At 33.6% G+C, this 20701-nt stretch overlaps 2 protein-coding genes across 3 annotated transcripts; both read right to left on the reverse strand.

Annotated features, from left to right (window-relative positions):
• Window positions 1–264: 264 nt before the first annotated feature.
• On the reverse strand, window positions 265–5885 carry LOC110733401 (coronatine-insensitive protein 1-like). Its single transcript, XM_021913445.1, has 3 exons — window positions 4858–5885; window positions 1725–2193; window positions 265–1467 (listed from the first exon to the last, which is right to left on the reverse strand). The coding sequence occupies exons 1-3, from the start codon at window positions 5373–5375 to the stop codon at window positions 658–660; spliced, it is 1797 nt and encodes a 598-aa protein (XP_021769137.1). The 5' UTR covers window positions 5376–5885; the 3' UTR covers window positions 265–657.
• An 8356-nt stretch (window positions 5886–14241) lies between these two features.
• On the reverse strand, window positions 14242–19380 carry LOC110733402. Of its 2 annotated transcripts, none has more exons than XM_021913446.1 (4): window positions 18680–19380; window positions 18476–18591; window positions 15925–16168; window positions 14242–15786 (listed from the first exon to the last, which is right to left on the reverse strand). In XM_021913446.1, exons 1-4 carry the CDS (start codon window positions 19064–19066, stop codon window positions 14455–14457), a joined length of 2079 nt encoding a protein of 692 aa, XP_021769138.1. In that variant the 5' UTR covers window positions 19067–19380; the 3' UTR covers window positions 14242–14454. The 2 variants fall into 2 exon arrangements, with proteins under 2 accessions (XP_021769138.1, XP_021769139.1); XM_021913447.1 differs by lacking the exon at window positions 18680–19380 and adding an exon at window positions 17959–18023 and having other exon boundaries at window positions 18476–18572.
• Between the last annotated feature and the right edge of the window lie 1321 nt (window positions 19381–20701).

Below are 20701 nucleotides of genomic sequence, written 5' to 3' on the forward strand. Positions count from 1 at the left end.
AGCGGAGGAAACTAGAAAGAGCAATAGAAACGAATGAGATAATTTCGACATTTGGGGCTCACCCTTCGTTTCAGAAGCGGAGGCTTAAGTCCAATTCACAGGAGTCGGGGAAAGAAATTGTGGGAGAGAAGACTAAACAAGCTCAACTGCCTAGCCTGTAGGCCTAGGCCGTGTAGCAGATAGAGTCCTCAGTCCCTGCATAAGAAACAAGATGTGAATAAGTTTAAGGCACCTATACTATACATTCCAATTAGAAATTTAAACTTTGTGCAGATTCACAATGCATCAAGTAGGCAAGTATACATCCATATATAGTTAAGGAGTACAATATTTATTCTCAAGGACACCACAAACCTCTGCATTCAATAGGCAAATTTTAACATTTTTGCTCCAAAAAATGCAGCATGCCAAACAATGAGATGGAATACACAGAATACATCGTGTATATGAGAATGAGATCAAGATACTAATAACTACAACAAGAATACAACAGCTCAGAAACAACCTTATTGTCTGCAAAATGTAAAAAATGGTCTCAACAATCAAATTCGTTTTCCAAAGAAAGAAGATGTCAAAACTGTATGAACAAGATGTGGAGCAGAGTGCGTGTAAGCGCAGAAGATCCCTATTGGACAGAAGTGGAACTATATACAGGCTCTAGAGATCTGGCAGAGGTAGCGGGTAAACAGTCGCTGGATGATCTGTTCTCTGTCCAGCAAGCGAGTAATAAGCAACAATGTGGGATGGATGGTCAACCCTTACAGGCTGACCATCATTGTCGGGGTTGGTACTGTATTGATCCCCAGGAATCAGCTCAATGTTCCAATATGGTCGAACCATTTGTACAATATCAACAATGCCTGTTTGAGATGCTCGGTATCCTTGGACCCACATGTACCTCAAAGAAGTCAGTCTTGTTGCAGCAGTAGCAAGTGCATGTTCTGTAAAGCAACAAGCCCTCATTTCAAGCTTCTGAAGGCTAGGGCAGCCCAGAGAGAATTCTAGTAGCCCTGCATCAGTTTCCCCCACATAACCTAGAAGCATCCACCTCACATTTTGACTGAACTGACCAATGTAACCAAGACCAGTGTCAGTCAAACCTCCCTGTCGGAGGTACAATGCAAAGCGTTGCATGTTTTTACAACCCTGTAGAAGAGCCCGGACTCCTTTATCGAGTGGCAAATCAGTTATCGTTTCTTCTCTGTCAAGTAATACAAGTCGGAAATCAGTCAGATTTATCAAGTTTGCACCTACACATTCCAAGGCTTCATTTGTTATGTCAATCACATAAACCGCTAGGTATTCCAGGTCAGGGCATCCCTGTGCTACAGCAATTAATCCCTTCTGTGTAACTAGTTCAGCATCTAATCCTTGGTCATCTGCCCCTCGTTCTATACGAAGTCTCTTCAGTCTCTTGCACGTCAAAGATACAACCTCCAGACCCTGATCACCAATAACATTTGTTGTCTGTTTACAAGAGATAAACAATGAGCACATGAGAAGAATTAGAGCAAGCAAAGAATCTCAAGGTTGCAAGTTCAGATGAAAAATCTGGGTATTAAAACATGGTCACAAGAAATATGAAGACAAGATATATTACTATTACGAAAAATGAGGCAACACTATAGAGAGATAAAATCAACTAAAAGAAGAGAAACTGAAAATTTGTTTTGTTAAAGCATCAAAGGAAAACATGCTTAATGAGAGAAAAATGTAGATTATACCTCCAGAACTTCTAAATTTTGACATCTACGTATCAGGTCACAGTGCCCCTCACTATTAAGTGATGCGTAAACAAGATCCAACCTCAGCAACAAGTGCGCAATTGGATAATATACAGACAAATGACTTTCCACCAAGTACATGGGACCCAATGAGGTCAATTTAGCCGGAAATACAATGTTAGCATACTGGTCTAAATCTTCATTATATGATCCACCAGAAAATTCTTGCAATCTTGTCGCTGTACGGAAAAAGCTTCCAAGATGGACAAGATCAGTATCTCCAATTTTCACAGAGACTAAAGGACATTTACTGGCAAGAAGTTCTAGATCTTGAACCTTGATTTGCTCCAAAAAAGTCATATAGAAGTTCAAAGTTTCAAGAGCTGTGCTGTGTTGAGCAAGCTGGTGAAACCATTCACCGTTGATTTCATCGACACCACTGTCTTCCAGAAACAGTGTTTTCAGGTTCCTACATAGGAGGAAAAGTAAAGTTAATAGCCAAGTAGACATACTAGACACAACCAAGTAAGACATATGTACATAGTTAGCTTCCTGTCCAGTAAAAAAACATAAGCATTCAACATGTATTAAAAACCACATCCTTGAGAAGAAGGAAAATATTGTGAATGATTGTGCATGAATGTAAGCACTTCTATGTAAGAACATCAATATAATAGCAATACCAGGAAGAGGAAGCAAAATCATAACAGGATCAGAAAACAGTCAATCAAATATATTTTAGGCAGAACACTTACAGCTCTACTGTCTACTAGCAAATCCTCTTACCATGAACTCCAGAAAAGAGAGGAGGAAAATGAGTGATTGGATAGATACAAATCCAATTATCTAATACAGTGACACGGAACTCTATCTTAAATTTGGATCTGAATATGAGGACACGACAATCATACAAAATCCAGCCAGTCCAGCCGTGAGAGAAAGGAGAGATAGAAATAAATGAAACTGCATGACAGAAAATACCAGCTGGTGCATAATCCACTGAATTCAACTCGCCTGACAACCACGAATAAAAACCCAAATATGTTGCTTGTTGTTATCAAGGATCTTACCTCAAATTGGCAAATCTAAATTATTTTCATCAAACTCTAAAATTGAAAAATTAAGTCAAGCATGGACTAATTTGGTGGTCAAATAGATACAAATCTTCATGCCTTGCCACCCTCTTGCCCCTCTTTTGCTTGGGGCGTGTAACATTGCAAATTGGAGGATGTGTCGACACCAGCCACCAGTAAATTAATGATTTTTTTTGCTTCTGGTAGCACAATCCATCAGTTACTAATTTATATCTACACCCATCAATAGACGCAATTACAGTCTGCACTCTAGATTAAGTCATTACCCATTGTTCTCTGGTTTAAGCTCTTCATATACTGGGCTTTTCAAGGATCAAACCTATCATTCCTCTAATACACTGATGATATCATCAAATGCTGATCAGACCTATCATTCCTCTAAAGAAAGGGAATAGAAATCACAAAACCTTAGGCATAACCATCAAACAAAATCTGAACAGTAAGTACTCGAGACTAGCCACTCACAAGGTGACTATGGCATTAAGGTTAAATTCTGTATACGATTATCCCAACCTATTAATACATGTTGACCACTAATGAGAACACATTTTACTCACACTACTCAGCATCCACAGTTTAAGTTTCCATCGGACAATTTGATTATTGTCAAACATAACTTCACTTATTCACTCAGAAGCCTCCTCTCACCTCTGCTTAGCCTTTGATAACAGTTACAGTTATAGTATAGGACACAATAACTTTACATGCTCATATGTACAAAAGAAGCTCAAGGCACATCGAGGTGTAAGGATCCCTCAGCGCTTTGTTGCACCTTGTTAGAGTGAGGTGAACTAAATAAATAATTTTTAAAATTGGTGTAAAAAATACAGTTGTGCGTCTTTTTGTGTGTCTCCCCTGCACTCCTGTGAATCTACTTGTTTAGGCCAATAAAAACGCTTGATCCCTATTGTATTGCACATCAGTGCCTAGGCATGCCTTTTTTTAATACAATAAATACTACGAGTACAATGTAAATATGTAATAAGATGCCCTTTGCACAGCAGAAAAGTGATACAGCCACCAAGAGCAACAAAACAAATCCCTTACATTAAGTGTATATTTGTTATTATTAGTTTGTTCCTAACTTAGAGCATTATAGCCTAGTCATACTCTTGTATTGGTGTATATAAACTGATGATTCTAATGGAATCCATGGATAAATCTATTTCATGGTATCAGATTTCTAGGAAAACATCCTTGACCTCTCTCTGTTTTCCCCATTATGCCCATATTTCTCGTCTTCTACCTCTTTTAACCATGAGTGTCAAACTTGTCAAAGCAATCACAATATAATTAACATCCATTTTACGCCTATTAACATAAGAATTCCAAACAATACTAAGACCATTAAACCATTTACAATCCAAAAAAAATGATATTTAGTCCAAAAATACAATCAATCACAATATCAGCCAACATTAAATCTTACTTTATTATAACAAAACATAACATAAACTTGTTTTACATCGACACCACCCGAAATCATCTTGCTCAACACCCCCGGTAGAGTAATAACGTAATTTCAGGTGGTGTTTAGGGAAGAACAAGTTAGCCAAATAGCCCGACTCTTAACAAGTTGATGATATGTAAACTCAAACCCAAGAAATAGGGAAATGGAACATTAGAACCCAATAAAACTACATTATTCCATTACTCTGTATGATAAATAAACAACCAACTATCTTTTCGAAACATAAGGTACTCAAACTTATTGCCTCCACAAAACTAAATAATGAACCATTTCAATTTTCAATATCTCAAAAAAAAAATTAAAAATTTATATACGCTTGTGAACTACGAGTACTTCAGATTCAATCCATTTACTAATTTACTACAAGTAACTAGTAAACAATTATTAATATACTACTCACTGTAAAACAATACGAGCAGACGGTTATGATATACGCAACCCTAACCACATAACATATCGACTTATAGTTAGCACTAGAGACTACGTATATCATTTTCCAAACACGAAACGTAACAAAACAAATTAAATCAAAACTTAATTCAAATAAACATAAAAATAAAAAAATTACCTGCAAGAGTGAGAAATATGCAATAAACCATCAGTAGAAAAGCCAGAACACTTATCCAACTTCAAGGAAATTAAATTACGATTTTTAACAGTAGCAATAAGCTGAAGATCTGAATCCTTAACAATCATACGCCTAAAATGAAGCTTATTAAGACGAGGAAAGCTAGCCAAAATCTGAACCCATGGACCCACATAACCTCCCCAATCATCTGGAATCAAATTATACATTGAAGCTCGTGGTTTTCCTTTCAGCTTCAACGATTCGATGTTCGGAAATCGATCAAGGAGTTGTTGCGGCGTTGTTGTGTAGCACAGAGCAATCGTTACGTGTTTTCTCGTTAATCGATCTAGCTCATACCATTTTCTACACACTGCTGATACTGAAGATCGATCGCGGGAATCTTCGATATATGGTAGGATGCATTCCAGGATTTCATCTGACATACTTCTTCTATTATTATTATTGTGATTATCATTATGATTGTTAACAACATGATTATTATTATTAGTATCCGCCATTTTTGTAGTATAGTATAGCAGAAATTTGTTGAAGATCTGGAAAAAAAAATAGCTGAAATCGAAAAGTATATGAAATTCAATTGAAATTGAATATACAGAAATTAAGATAAAAGTAGAAGAAGAAGATTTGAGAGGAGAGAGAATGGAGGAAAAGCCATAGATTTGGATGATGAAAGTGACTTTAGCTAGTGGTAGTAGAAACACACTAACACTGAAATTAATTTTACTTTTTTTTTTTTTTTTTTTTTTTTTTATAAAGATGATGAAAAATGATGTTAAGTTTCAGGTTTTTTCGCAAAACAATGGGAAGTTTGGAGCGGAAAATGAAGAAAATAAAAGCTGGAATTAATTTTGTCTTAACTATAAAGACGTGGCTCCATTACTCCGTATATAGTTTAATGAGGGGCTTAGGGTGGTCCAATTTTTAATAAATGTACCACTTGTGTCTTAAATATCATTAGATACTCTAATCATATGATATCATATTTTTTGTTTTTACTTTTTATTTTTTATTAAAAGAATTTATTTTCTCTAGAATTATAAGATCTCATATGCATTTTTTCCTAGATTTGTTCTAGTCTGATTTGATGTTTTTCACATCTTAGAATCTATTTGTTTCATCTTATTTTGACTAATTTTTTTTAAAAAAAAAATTAAAAAAATAAGTTAAAAACAATAAGTTTAGAAAAAGTAATGTTTTCAAGAAATTGTAGACACAATTTTATATTATTCAAACAAGTTTGGACATAATATTTTATTTTTATATCAGATGTCCATATGTAAGAGCAAACCAATTTGCTCATTTGGTTGTACTTGTACTTGGTGTATGGAAAAGATAATGTTGTGGTCCAATTTGTCTTACCAGATTATAACAAAGGTGTTTTAATTCATTAAATTTGATAAAATTCTGTGTTAGAGTAAACAGAACATATCTTTAATTAAGGGAAAATGTTCTTACTACTCAAAATTTATTCACAATTTTAAATTAGGGGATTACAATATGTGAAGTAGGCAGTGACCATTGATCAATCAAATGTGGTTCATAATTTAGAAAACTAACAAATATAAAAGTCAACGAATTTATATCATTATTACTGGTGGACCTTTTTTTAACCCTCAATTTTCCTAAATCTGTGCCATTTGGAAAATTATGTCTTTTTTGTGGGAATATTATGTCAGGCACATATATGTATCAATATATTAGTACTCGGTACTGCTTATCAACAATTGTTGACTTATCTAGTAAGGCTCTTGTTTCATATTCTTAAGGTTTGGAGTTTGAACCCTATCAAGTGAGGGTATTTGGTGTAATGATTTTCTTACGCTCTCTTCTACTTCTAAGTATCTGACCCATTAATACTAGATCAAAAAACCGTAATAGTTGAAGTTTGATCATAGTCCTCCTTACCAATACAAAAAAATTAATAAAAAGTATATCAGCTGCATCATGGATTCATGGTGCAAGTAGCTAAGGAGTAGTTGCTACAAGTGGGTGTTAGATTGATTGGATGTTAATAATGTGTCATAAAAGTATAAAACATAATACTCACTATGTATTTTTATTTTCATTTCATATTTAGAAACTGAACAAATTTCATCTAATACTCTATTGCTTCGCTGTATTTAAAAAAATAAATAAATAAAAACCGATACAAAATATGTAGTTTACAATTTTTAATACACTTGTGTGCATCGAAAACTATATAATAAGTGAAATTAACGTGTCATTTGGTTGACAAAGAAAAACGTAAAAGTTAAAAATTTTAAGAATTGATATTCTTTGGAGTTGTTTAGTTGACAAATTCATGAGAAAGTAAAAATTCCCGTATATTTCACTTTCCACAAAATGGAGGTATTTATTAAATTGTGACTCAACATCTAGTAATAGTAATAGGGTTGATTCAAGTTGAAGGTGATAGTTTGGTTCAAGACCTTTCCAACGATAAGTCATCATATGTCCAATTCCGATAAGAAACGAGAAAGTTATGGCCGTTTTATGAAGAACTGACGCTGTTGGAAATATGTTGACGAAGTACGCCACTAGGCACGTCCATGCCTAGTCGAAATTTCAGTTTTTGGGTCCGATTTTAGCTTAATTATTTTAGGGATAATTTCTTAAAATTATATATTTTCTATGACGGCTATTTGAGTATAATTGTGGAATAATGTTAGGTTTTTATTAGGATTTCCTTGTGTTATAAAAGGACCTTTTAGTTGATCAATTAGAATATACCTTTTGAGCCATTAGATTTAGGATTCTTTGTATTATTCTCTCGTTCTTTCTCCGTTATAGTGAAGAAACTCTCGAATTCATCACTCGTTATAATTAGTCCGATCTCAAGTCTCAACTGAACAACAAATAAGAGAGGAGTACATATATGCCTATTAATTTTTTTTCTTCAGTTATAAGTTAAGTTAAAACTTCAAATTTCAACACCCTTTAACGCAATAGGGTTTATACACAAAACGACAAAAAAATGGAGTATGAATTTAGTAAAAAAAAAAAAAAAAAAACAAGAGACAAAAATAGGAACTTGGAATCTCGAGTAAACAGTGGAAGTGAGTTTTTCAATCTTTAAGGTGTAATTATATTTCCATTAAGGAGTACATCATCATTAGTTTTTTTTCACTTGCTGTAATCATAGGTTGACAGCTGTAACGCAACTACTTGTTGACTTATAATCATCTTGTGCTACTCCCATTTTGATTGGACCTCAGCTAGTTGAACTGTTGAAGCCTTAACATTTTGTGTTTTATTAGGATTAAAATATACCGTAGATAGTACAAGTATATTAATGCAAATTATGCAACAATATGTGGAATACTCCATAATTTCATACTTCTAATAGTTAGTACATCTTACATATAATTTGAAATTTAAAGAAACTGTACTATTATTAATTTCCATTGCTAATGACTCCTCCGCATAAAATTTCTTAGATATGGCTAGGTAGTTGAATAAGAATGGGCGCGCTTATATAACTTTACTTAAAAAATAAAAATCCTACATAAATAAAATGAAAGAAGTTTTATTTTATAAATTAAATATTACTCTAATAATACTACGTAATTATCATCGGCAAATGTGAAAATCAAGACGATTCATAAATTGAGATGTAAAGAAAATACTCCACATAATGAACAATTCCGATCCGGGGAGAAAACATTTACGAATTACAAGTACTTTGTACTTGAAAAGAGTTTATTTTAAAGGGTTAATTTATGAAATTGAAAGATTATACATTGTATATTTATACTCCGTATTATACGACAAAAAAGTGGTCATTTGTCAAATACTGCATGTAAATAAACTACATCTTATACTCTAAATTTCTAACTAATGTACTCATGACAATATGACAACCCTCAGTTTTAGTTTTTCCCCCCTAGAAACAGTATTTATAAGTTTATCCAAAAGGAATCTAAAAATAATATAATAAAAATTTTAAATACTCGTATTTCAAACTGTTATGAGCAGTAAAGATTCTCCCAACTTGATTTCCAACCCTATATATTTTTTTGTCACAGGGCATTATAAATAAATTAATTAAACGTACCAAGTTGAAATGAATGTTTGTAAGAAATATTTAAAGTCATCTGTTTGGAAATACTGTAATTACAACAGAGTAATTTTTATAGAATGTACACAAATTACTGTCGCAGCCTCGCAGGGCATTACTGTGATGGATTATTTTATCAAATCTTATTATAGATGGAGTATGTGATTGTATTCCATTATACAGTACCCCGTAATAATTTGACTTTAGCATTATTACTAACTACTTTCTATGTCCCTTAGCTTATTTTTTGCCTCGTAAAATTCTCACAAACAAGTAGACTATAGAGCAAACAAAAAGAGACTGAGAAAGTATAAGTTTTACGAGTATAACTTATCGGTGAATTACAACATTCATATGATGTATTTTTATTTTCTTTTTAAAATATTAATGGTCAAGAATATGAATTTCCAACAAAATCAAATCAAAGAGAAGTACATTACGAGTATTAAACTACGGGTCTGTTCTCTTCAACTTAATTTCAGTTCAGCTCCAATCAGTCCAGTTCATTTCATAATTTTATTCTCTCATAAACAATTCAGTTCAGCTCCAATCAGTTCAATTCAATTCAGCTCAGTTAAAAAACAGGGCATTACGAGGGTTGAATGAGGACGATAATACGACAAGCCGACAACTCACATTGAACAAATTACTTTAGTTCTGAATTACTGATCACTTATACTCGGTAAATTATATCACAATTCAAGTACTAAAAAAAAATGAAGAGATGGATCAATACAAAAACTAGCATGGTGTTTACATCAAGAAGAATAAAATGATGTACTCTACGAGTAGTTGCTCAACAGAAACCTCGGCATATTTCATCAGTATCGTTGTGCACATGCATCACTTAATTGAAACTTGTACGAATTTAGTTTATTTTTGCAAATGACGCCAACAATTTGCCAATTTTCTGCAGAAAACTAAAAAGAGAAGTTCTAGAATTGAAGAAATAGTAAGCCATCTTAATTAAAAATGGTGTCCTAATTAATACTCCGTACAATAGTAGGAAGAAAATGTAAATGTGGGTCAGCTTTATCATCCTAATTTGTATCACAAGTCAACAAATTGTGTTTGCTTAGAATTTAAGCACCCTTTTAATTACGGATTTTATAGGGCCACACCAGCTTTTCTTTACAAAGCATAAAGTGTTCAGTATAAACTGATAATTAATGAAAGCTGAGTCTATAATTAGTGGTTAATCACTTGTTCCCTTCTAGGAACCAAACCACTCAGCAGAGAATTTGCACTACATTTTCTGATATTCTCACTGTTTCTAAATGCATGAATTATTGTCAGTTTAGATCAGTATATGTGTATGTTTGTTACTCTTCATTACTACACTTCTTATATCTTATTTAAGTGCGGCATAGTTTGGAATAATATATACGAAGTATTTTTACACAAAGGACTTTGCTAAAACTTCAATTCTCACTTTTTTAGGTCCATTATTTGCAAAACGGACACATAAAAACAAGAGAAAAGGTGAGGTGATATCCACCTTTAAAACCCTCACATGTTAAGAATTGAATATGAAACATTGGTCTAATATCTAATTAAGGTTACAGTATCGACAAGTGAGTCAAACATTACTTTGTCCGTACATTAACATTTTCTATGTGGATAGATGTTACTTTGTGTGGTTGATAAAGAGTTATAGCCATGATGCATGCTCAAAAATAAAAACTTTTCCTACATAGTACATACATCACTATTTTTTGTCACTATGCTATGTAGGAATAAGGATGTAAGGAATTGAAAAAGTATTAAGCTCGGTTCACTTTGATTATTTTCGTTGTGATTAAAGCAAGGCTGAGATCGAACGTTTGTAACATTGTCTTTTTGTGGTTAATTGAATAGCCCTAATCTTGCTTATCAAATAAAGAGAGAAAGTAGTCATTTTAAAAAGTCCAAATCTTAACTTGGAGTACAACAATTAATTTAGTTGATTAAATCTCTTAAGGGGGGCAAATTATGACTAGGCAACAGCTAACAATTGTATCATTGGATAACAATCTAACATAGCGAGGTTGCAGCTGACAAAGGGCATCTTATATCAAGCTTTGCACGAAATGAGGCGGTGTATTACTTGGTCTATTAAGCTTTTGAAAATCAAAGAGATACTTAACGTTTTATTGTATGATTTTATTTGATATAGAATATTATATTATATACATGACAATTATGGTCAGCTTATTTCTTAAAAAAATATGGTCAACTTATAGGTTAGTCATACTTAGATATCATACATCATCAAGCATATTTTGTAAAACCTACTTGACATTTTCATTATTGGCAAGATTATTTCTAGTAACAACATTTCTTCAAATCAATATTTTCTAGCAGATGGGTACCTTTTTTTATTTTATTGTTTTAGTGTATAAGTATAATTAAAGAAATACTTTATTAGTGTGTGCAAAACATTTTTGACAAAAAAAAAAAAAAAAATGCCTTTGCCTATCGATTAATTGGGAATAATAGTTGCACTTTAATTAACGCGCTTTGTAATTGATTAGAGTGTAAAACATATGACTTGTGTGCATATCAGCAAAAGAATTGTTTCATATTTTAAAAAGGATATATAAACTTCATTGGTGGATTTTAAAGTGAAAATCAGATTCATATCAGTGGTTAGATTAGCCCAATAATTGATTTATCAACTACGACGTAATATTAGTAGTTATCAACTTATAGAAAATGAGTACTCCACTATTTTTTTAAATGAATAGGAAGTGACAAAACCTCCAAATACTTGGGTTAAAAAACATGCAACACAAATTATCTCTACATTACAAAAGTCCTTAAATAACTGCACCAAAAAAAAAAAAAAAAAAAAAAAAAAAAAAAAAGAGAATCATAAACTTTGAAAGATGTAAAACGAGCAGCTGCACCAATAAGGAGGTTCAGGTGCATGCTCTTAAGTTGCTAACTATTGAAGGAAATTCTGACAACACTTGTAATTAAATATCTATAATTCCGTGATGCTTGCATAGACATAGTGTATGCAATAATATAAGATCTAAATTAAGTAATTATAAAGTTTTGTTGCTGATTATTTAAATTTAAACAGTCGGTCTATCAGCTTTATTTAGGTTTTTTTTGTGGACGACTATGCGTCTATGCACATGACGCTTAGCTAGCAACCGGAACTGGAGCACCTTACAATCTTTGCGGCTTCATGTAAAGTGAAACCTACCTTTATTCACCATCTTATCTAATTATCCTTCAAACTTACAATATGCTTTCGAATCAGCCACTTTCTTGGTCTGACTTACAAAAAAGTACGTGTGTTAACTCGAAATTATATATGGGCCAACCGCTTGATTTGAACCTTTTGAAAATAGGTGTATTAGCCAGGAAATACATAGGCCATGTTTGGTAAATCTTTGTTTGTTTTTTTATTTATTTATTTATTATTATTTTATTTATTTATTTATTTATTTTTTTTATAGCTTTTTAGTTAGCTTTTGGTTTTTTTATGTGGTCAAAAGTCAAAATATCTAAAGCTGACTTTAAAGCCAAAATAAAAAAGTTGATTTGAATAGCTTTTTTGTTGGCTTTTGACTTGTTGGCTCACAAATTATCTAATAAACGGCCAACAACCAACAATTAATTTTCCAAACACTTTTATAAACAACCAGCTTAAACAGCCAATTTCAAAAGCCATTATAAACAGTCAAACATTCCAGCTGGTCAAACAAGCCAAGTGAACCAGCCAACCGCCAACATCCATTTGCCAAACAAGGCCACAGTGAATAGTGAATACATCTTATAATCGGGAGAATCGTGTAAATAATATGTCCACATATCCATGATTTGTCATAGTAGTCTAAAATCTGAATAGCGAAATAAAGAATTTTGATATCTCAATCAAATCTTCTCTTAATAAAAACGAACATTTAACTTTTAATTTTTAATATAGAGCATATTGATGACACTTAACTCTATATACGTTTTGGACCAAAATCCTTAAAATACGTAGTATTTCACAAAAAATTTAAATCATGTATTGTTGAGACTGTGCAACATAATTACTATAGTAGTCCCAAGAGCAGTATATTATTATGTTCGATTTTACTGTAACTGCCAATCCAAATACGAAGTGTGAAGTAGATTGATACACCTGATCCAATTACTTAGCCGCAGGCTTAGGCATGTAGCACAAAATAATGGCTTTAATATGATTGAATAGTAGGTTTCCAGTGATATTGACACGTTGGATTTTTCTTTCTTAGAATAGTAAAACAATTTATTTAGTCCAATGCATAATTCTACTCCCAATTATTATCTCAATGATCAACATTAGCTTAGATCTTGTATGGGAATGAGCTGGCAAATCCTCTGCCTCTCTTGATTAAACGCCCTAATTCAAAGTTTGGTTACTATAGGTATTTGTAATTTAGGTTAAGTAAATCCATTAATCCAAGGGTTTCTTTAGTTAGACTATGGATCTTATGGGTAGATGTTATGACCAATTTTTTCAAAATTTGGGATTTTTTTTAGAAATAATTTACAAGTTACCCATTATATTTTTAGGGACACCAATTTTTTTTTATTTGTCAATCTGGTAAAAAAATAAGCAAGAGAGCCATATAACCCTTACACAAAAGGTGGACATATCTTCCCTTCATACAATGTATAGAAAGACTCTAACCAACAACCATTTTATAACCCAAAAAAGAACCTCGTATTCCGTATAAAATAACCTCAAATATAAAGGTACTTACCTTTGAAATATTGATTACATTCATATTTTTGAGGTCACTCTAATTATTACTCGTATTTGTTCTCAATAAGTCAATATAGCCAAGGCCCATTTTATAATCCAACATGTTGCAAAGTATTAAAATAAATAAATAAATAAAATAGAAAAAATTTGTAACAAAAAACAGTATTGTAGACCAAATTTGATTATGCCTAAAAATTGTAGGTACTCCGTATCACTTTACATAATATATTGATGAGAATAATTGTACAAAGTTAGGACCGCTTATTAGCTTTGCCGTGAGTTGTGATCACTCGTATACGAGTGAATTATTGTTATTCAAGTGGTCCGCAATGGGACAAAACTAGTTCGACTCCCCATTTAGTAAAAGTTTCAACTATCAAAGTTACTATATTTCACTCCAATTATGGTCCATTTTTTGCATTTGGTCCTGCTGATTTAATTGCGTCCTAAGTTGATATTTATTGCAAATCGTAAGGATATCATATCTTGCTTTTACTACAATATGAACAGATATTTGTTTCCTGATCACCCCACAAGGGTTAAGTTGTACTCCATCAATTTAATCTGTGTACGCAAAATATACATGAAGGACCATATTGACATACAAAACCATTTACATTCATTCACATCAATGTTTGCCAACAAAAGAGGTTGAACAAAGAGACCTGTAATTACATTTCAGAGCGCCAAAACCTAGAATCTATGTTTATATCTACATTTCATTTAGCCATTCTAGGTCCAAAATACAGGAATACAAGAGAAGCAAGCAAAAAGGATCATCCTCACTTGTCAATCAATCCGTTTCCTCCTCATTGGACATGAATGTGGAATCCTGGAAATCTACACTGCTAAAAGTATGCTCCAGACCATCTGTAGCAGTGGTTTTACCAAAATTCCTCAAGCCGACAGTTCTTGCAGACCTTTCAGAAACTGATGTTAGTCCCACTGCTGCAAAGCTGTTAACAATGGCATTAACATCACTGATCCCACTGTACAGACCTCGGCTTCCAGCAACAACAAAACCTTGCTTGTCCTTATCATTCAGAACACCAGGAAAAACCCCCATCAAAGAGGCAGAGGACTGGCTGCTTGAGCTTCCAAGCAACAACCTCAAGGTCTCCCTTGCACCTTTGTCCACCATTGATTCACTCTCAGAGATCATTGGACCCACCAATTTGGGATACAATGGTGGTATGCTGGTTGCAATACCAGGCCCTGCGCTCACCAAATACCCTTGGCCAGAAGAGCAAACATCAACAACAGGAATGTGCACAATTGGGTCACACATTAGGGGTGTAAAGGATTGAAACTGTGAGTTTTGCGTAGAAAAGGAAAGCCTTGACAAAGGATCTGACAAGAAGGCAGGGAATTCAAGAGATGGAACACTTGCCAAGTCAAGTGGCGGAATTTGTGAGAGCATGCTGTGGGATCCTGTGGCTGGTAATAGGGTGGACAGTGGTGGTAGTGAGAATGGTTCAACATACGGAGTCGGAAGTTTGGAAATTGATGCCACAGATGGAGAAGTGCAGGGAGGACACCAACAGTAGTAGGGAGAGAAAAAAGAGCCAATGGGAGGGATTTGAATTGTTGCGCTTGAAGACTCTGGAAGACTGCTGTTCCCAAGTGATTCCAGAAAGCTCACTGGAGAAACTGCGTTGGTTGCAAAAGCTTCAGAAGACTTCCCCTTGTCAGAAAGATTCAGAACTGGCTCATTCATGAATGAACTGTCAACAACTGGAAGATGGAGGTCTCCACGTCGCCTTAGTTTCTCTCTTGAGGTACTTCTCAAAGAAGTCAGAACCCTTGGCAAACCTTCTTTAAACGAACTGGGCCGCGGGCTCAGGCTTCCTAGATATTGTGTGTGCCCTTTCATTGTTTGACCACTACACTGTCTAGTACGAAGAGGCCTCACAGCAGTTGACGAATGAGCATTCAGATCTACTTCAAAGTTATCTGATCTTCTGTTGGTCCAGGGAGAAGACAAAGCAGTGGAAGAAGCTTGAAAATTGTTGACACTGGGACCAACAAGATAGGCGCGAAGGTGAGTTGCAAAGCACTCAAGACGTGATTCACTTATGCCAGTTAATTCAGTCAATGTTGGTTTCCTCTTCAGCAAATCCTTCATCTGGTGCAACACCAATAGAAAAATCACTGTCCACATTAGCAATGTATCCATATAGCAATTACTCTTGATCTTTCACATACTGCAAATAATGACTACTGCACACAAAATTTACATAAGCATATTCAACGATTCACATACCTTCCAAAGCAAGTCACTACCAAGTAATTTTGATTTCTCAGAGCACCAAAAGTAACAAGGATCTCCATCAGGAAGCTTCATTACAAAAGATCGACCGGAATGATCTGCAGGTATTTCCTCAACTATCACAGCAGAACACTCGGAAGTATCACTTAATGTCGCCAGTCTTTCAGTTTGACCATTATCTCCCACAAATGAGATGCGCAAATCAGATGATGGAAGAAGAGCAAGGTTCAAATTTCCCCTGTAACAAGATAAAAATTAGACTTTCATATTTCTTTTTACATTTAACCAAATCAACACAAAAAGGGGAAAGCCAACAAATTCTGACAGTAAAATTAAAACACGAGACAGTAACAAATTTGATATAAAATAGCTTGAAGTATAATTATTTTTTTTTTGTTTTTTTTTTTAAAAAAAATAACAGCAAACTAGAAAAATGTGCTTTCTATCAAACTCAATATCAGTCCCTCAAGAAACAAAAGAACTAAGAATGGTATATTATTCACCCAAGACCTACTTCTGCTACTTAGCTGCTATTTTTTTTTCCCTCCCGAATTTAAAAGAAATCCACTGTAGACTACAAGTAGCTAATTGTTACCTCAGACAATCAGATCTGTATCAGGTACTAATCATGCATCACGAGCTCAAAAAAATAGTAACAGAGCAGGGGATACTTCATTAGACTACAACAAGGTCATAAAATGCTTATTACAACAGAAATGGCTTGCTACTATCTGTTTCTAAAAGATGAATACAGGGACACTTCAAGAATCTACAAGGTCTCCAGGCAATACATCAATACATATTATTATATTTTGAACAAAGAGGTAACATCCGTGCAAAAGTTTTAACATTGTCCATTATTTAAAAAAAAAAAAAAAAACAAAAACAAAATTTCTGATCAAGACTCTTGTTTAGTAACAAGTAAAAAGAACTTTTGATAAAAATAATTATATCAGGCTAAAAAAATCAAATATATATGTTCTGCATTAAACAAGAATAAGATGTAAAATACAAAGTAAAAGATTTGTGAATACGTTCAGAATCAATTTATCAAAAAATTTGAATCAAGAATACCAAAGTAATTGCTAAAGTTTATAGCATCACTAGTTCACTAAAGACCAAAATTAACATATTTGAAATAAAAGCAATATTTATACAAAAGCCATGAATAATAAAAAATACAGAATCACACTATAAAGGTCCTGATATTAAGTGCAAACGAAGCAGATTATATATAACATTAGGGTATGAAACTACCTTCGTTTCTTCTTAATTCAGAGATCATTATAGATACGTCCAATTTACCTACAAGTGAAAAGATATTTTCATTTGGAAGGATGAACATTGTCATCATCAATAAAATACAGGATCAGCATCCCTACTTAGATTTCACAACTATATGAAGTATTTCCCACCCACACCAATTAGCCAATTTTTGTCACATCAATGTTATTTTACCAGATAACTCAATAAGGCTACCGTCTAGAAAGGTAAGGAAGTCTAATGCACTAAACCTTAACCACCACCCCCAATGCAAACCAAGAGGTTGTTTACATAACATAAACACAATAATTAAGAAGTTTCATAGTAAACGAGCTATGATCATGTGATAAGTGAAGTATGAGAAGAAAACTAACATTGCACATCAAAATCATCTAGATATGTTAGTCCTTAGAGATACAAACAAACAGTGATCAGAGTATAATGTCAGTTCACGAGTGATCTTGTAATTCTATTTTTTCCAATCAATCACAACACAATATTAGAGGAAAGAAAGATATTAAGCCACTCAAAATAATCACAATCACAATACAACATAATGCCAAAATCCGTATGCTAACAAGATGACATTGATCTACATGGTAGACAACCTGCCAAGACAACCTTATTCGGGATAGCTAGATAAATGAAAAGCCCCAACTAGTCAAGAAAAAATCAAAACCAGTACTGAACTATACCACTTAAAATAACAAGTCCTATCAATTCTTAAAGAGCACAAGTAGGGATACAATCCGAAACACACTCGACCTGGATTGATATTCTAGCATGAATGAGTTTCCAACACGTTGATCCCATGAAAACCTCAGAATATCCTGAAAAAACATAATTTTTGTACACAACCAGAGACAATCAAACATATAAAGAAAAACTTAAATGAAAAACCAATTAAATTAAGCAAATTAGACACCTATTAACATCATCACACTCGTAGCACCACAGTTTATGCATACTAGACTACCTCTAGATCACTCTAGATCATCAAGTTACACATAATCAAAAAAAGGTATAACTCCTAGCAGCCTACAAAAAATTCTAATTCAGTAACATGTGCAATCAAAACCCGGCAAAACAGTTCGAAAAACACCCAGAGCCCAGCCCATAGATGCATATATATACAACTATCAACAGTATTCTAACTTAAACCAGCTATAAGATATCATGACATATAGTATCATAACTACAACATTTTCCCAAGACTCATATAATCTCACACAATGTGACTACCAGATAACATCAAGGTTTACATTAAGTTTGATCGATATACCTCGCAGAAGTTGGACACAACATTGATCCTTGCTTGAGCACCTTCCCAACTCGCATTGAAACAAGAGGAACACACAAACACCTCGCAAGCAGCCCAACTTCAGAGGTTTCAAAGTGCTGTCCATTCAACAAACAAAATCAAAACCTAAAATTAGAATTCAATTTCAGCATTCATTAGTGTATACTTTTCAAGTTCAACAATCACCTGACTTAGATGAGAGAGAAGTCGATCTTCGGCGGCACCGGAAGAAGCATTCGCCTTCAACAAAGGCTTCAACCTCTCATCGGCACGACAAGCGCCCATATGCTGCACATCCAAAGCTTGAAGCCACTGCAAAAAATTGTTCTCCCTATCACTCTGTTGAAGCAAAAGGTCTCCATTACCTTCATCAACTAAAATCTCTCCCAATCGATCCGCCAAACTTGCTGATCCATTACTAACAGCATTCGCCGTTGAATTTCCGACCGAAGATTCAACCGTCGAACTCGCTTCTTCCGATTCAACATTCTCATCGCTGTTAAATCGTCGGAAATCATCTTCTCCATTAATTCTGTCGCTGTTCATCGATTCTTGCCTTTTCGAATCTGCCATCTCTGCTCTGATTATTAAGATTCAAAACCCTAACAACTTAATTCCTCGAAAATTCCACCAAAAAATGGCACAGCTTTAGAAAAATTTAATCGAAATAATAAATTATGAAATCCAAATCCCTAGATCAAAAGCTAAAAGTTCGTCAAATAGTAACAAAATTTCCAAGAAATCTCAGAAGAATAATCGATCGATCAAAACCAAAATCTCCAGGATAAAATCGGCGAAAATTATCCGGTGGAAAGAAGAGAGAGAAAATGAGAAATCTGCAATGAAACCCGCAGCCGTAGTTCGGAAACTCCAAAATAAGATGATAAGGGAGGAGAGAGAATAGTATTTATACAGCGAAAGAGTGGCGGACGTGAAGTTGTAAGGTTAATTAGGGTTTATTGGAATAGGGTTAAATCCGGCGCGTTTTGATTAGCTAAGCCCCACGTCAAAAACTTTGTGGATCTCATTTAGAGGGTATTTGGTTCGTAAAATAAAAACGGAGTAGAAAGGAAACGAATAAGAGGAGAAAAAGAATCATTTAATTACTTCGTATTACTTTTTTTATTTGTTTGTTTTAGCTATGAAAAAAGTATATGTTATCCCAAGTTTTTTAGAGGTAACAAATGAGGAGTCCCTTAAGTAACGATAATCGTTACCATGCTTTCAAATATAACACACGGTAACGCTATTGATTTAATTGAATCCGTTTTCAATTTTAAAAATACACAGACCAAATACTCCTTTGTTTAAGTTTTTTCTTAATCAAAGTTTCAAAAGTTTAAGAGGGTGTATTAAGAATTTAAGATTGATTTCTTAAAAAAAAAAAATTAAAAAAAAACTTTTTTTTTTTTGGAAAAAAAAAAAAAAAAACTTAAGATTGATTAATTTACTAGATTCACAAGCGGGGAGTTGATAAAATTTTTAAAAAAATGCACCTTGGCATAGCATGGTAAAAAAAATTTAAAAATTACGCGCAAATTAGTATAATTAATTAATACGTAGTACTCCATATTATATTTTCATTTATTATTTCCATTTTTAATTTCTTATATGGAATACTACATATGTAACTTTAAAGGATTTTATATATAATATTTTCGGGCATGTTCTGATTGACTGAATTGAATAAAATATTTTATGAAAGAAGGATATTAAGAACTAAAATGAATTGAAAATAATTGGAAAAGAACCGACCCTTCCATTGTTTTGTGTTAAAAATACACTTTTATACGGAGTAATGTATTTTTCACAAAGTTGATATTGATGATTTTTTTTTTTTTTTTTTTTTGTTAAGGAGTAGTTAGGTTTTAAAAAGAAGAATGCCAAGGGGGCTCCAAGTAGATGTCCAATAATTGTGGGGCCCACTACGTTGGTAAAGTGATGTAAGGTGGGACCCGTAATCAGAGAAAGATCCGGGCGAATAGCATAGTAAATACGTCAGTGTGGGGTAACTTTACTATAGAGTCGCAGAGATAGGCTAGTTTAAGGCGGTACTCTTGTCATTTTTGTTATCTTCTATTTATTTTTTTTAAGGGAAATTGTAGGAGTAGATATTATGAGTACGAGTACCTTGGCTTGGACCGACCTTTTGGCTATTATGCTTATGGGCCGACTTTAAACATGCTCCTTAATTTTGATAAGATTTTT

The sequence above is a fragment of the Chenopodium quinoa genome, unplaced genomic scaffold (assembly GCF_001683475.1).
Source record: "Chenopodium quinoa cultivar QQ74 unplaced genomic scaffold, ASM168347v1, whole genome shotgun sequence".
Classification (NCBI taxonomy): Eukaryota; Viridiplantae; Streptophyta; class Magnoliopsida; order Caryophyllales; family Amaranthaceae; genus Chenopodium; species Chenopodium quinoa.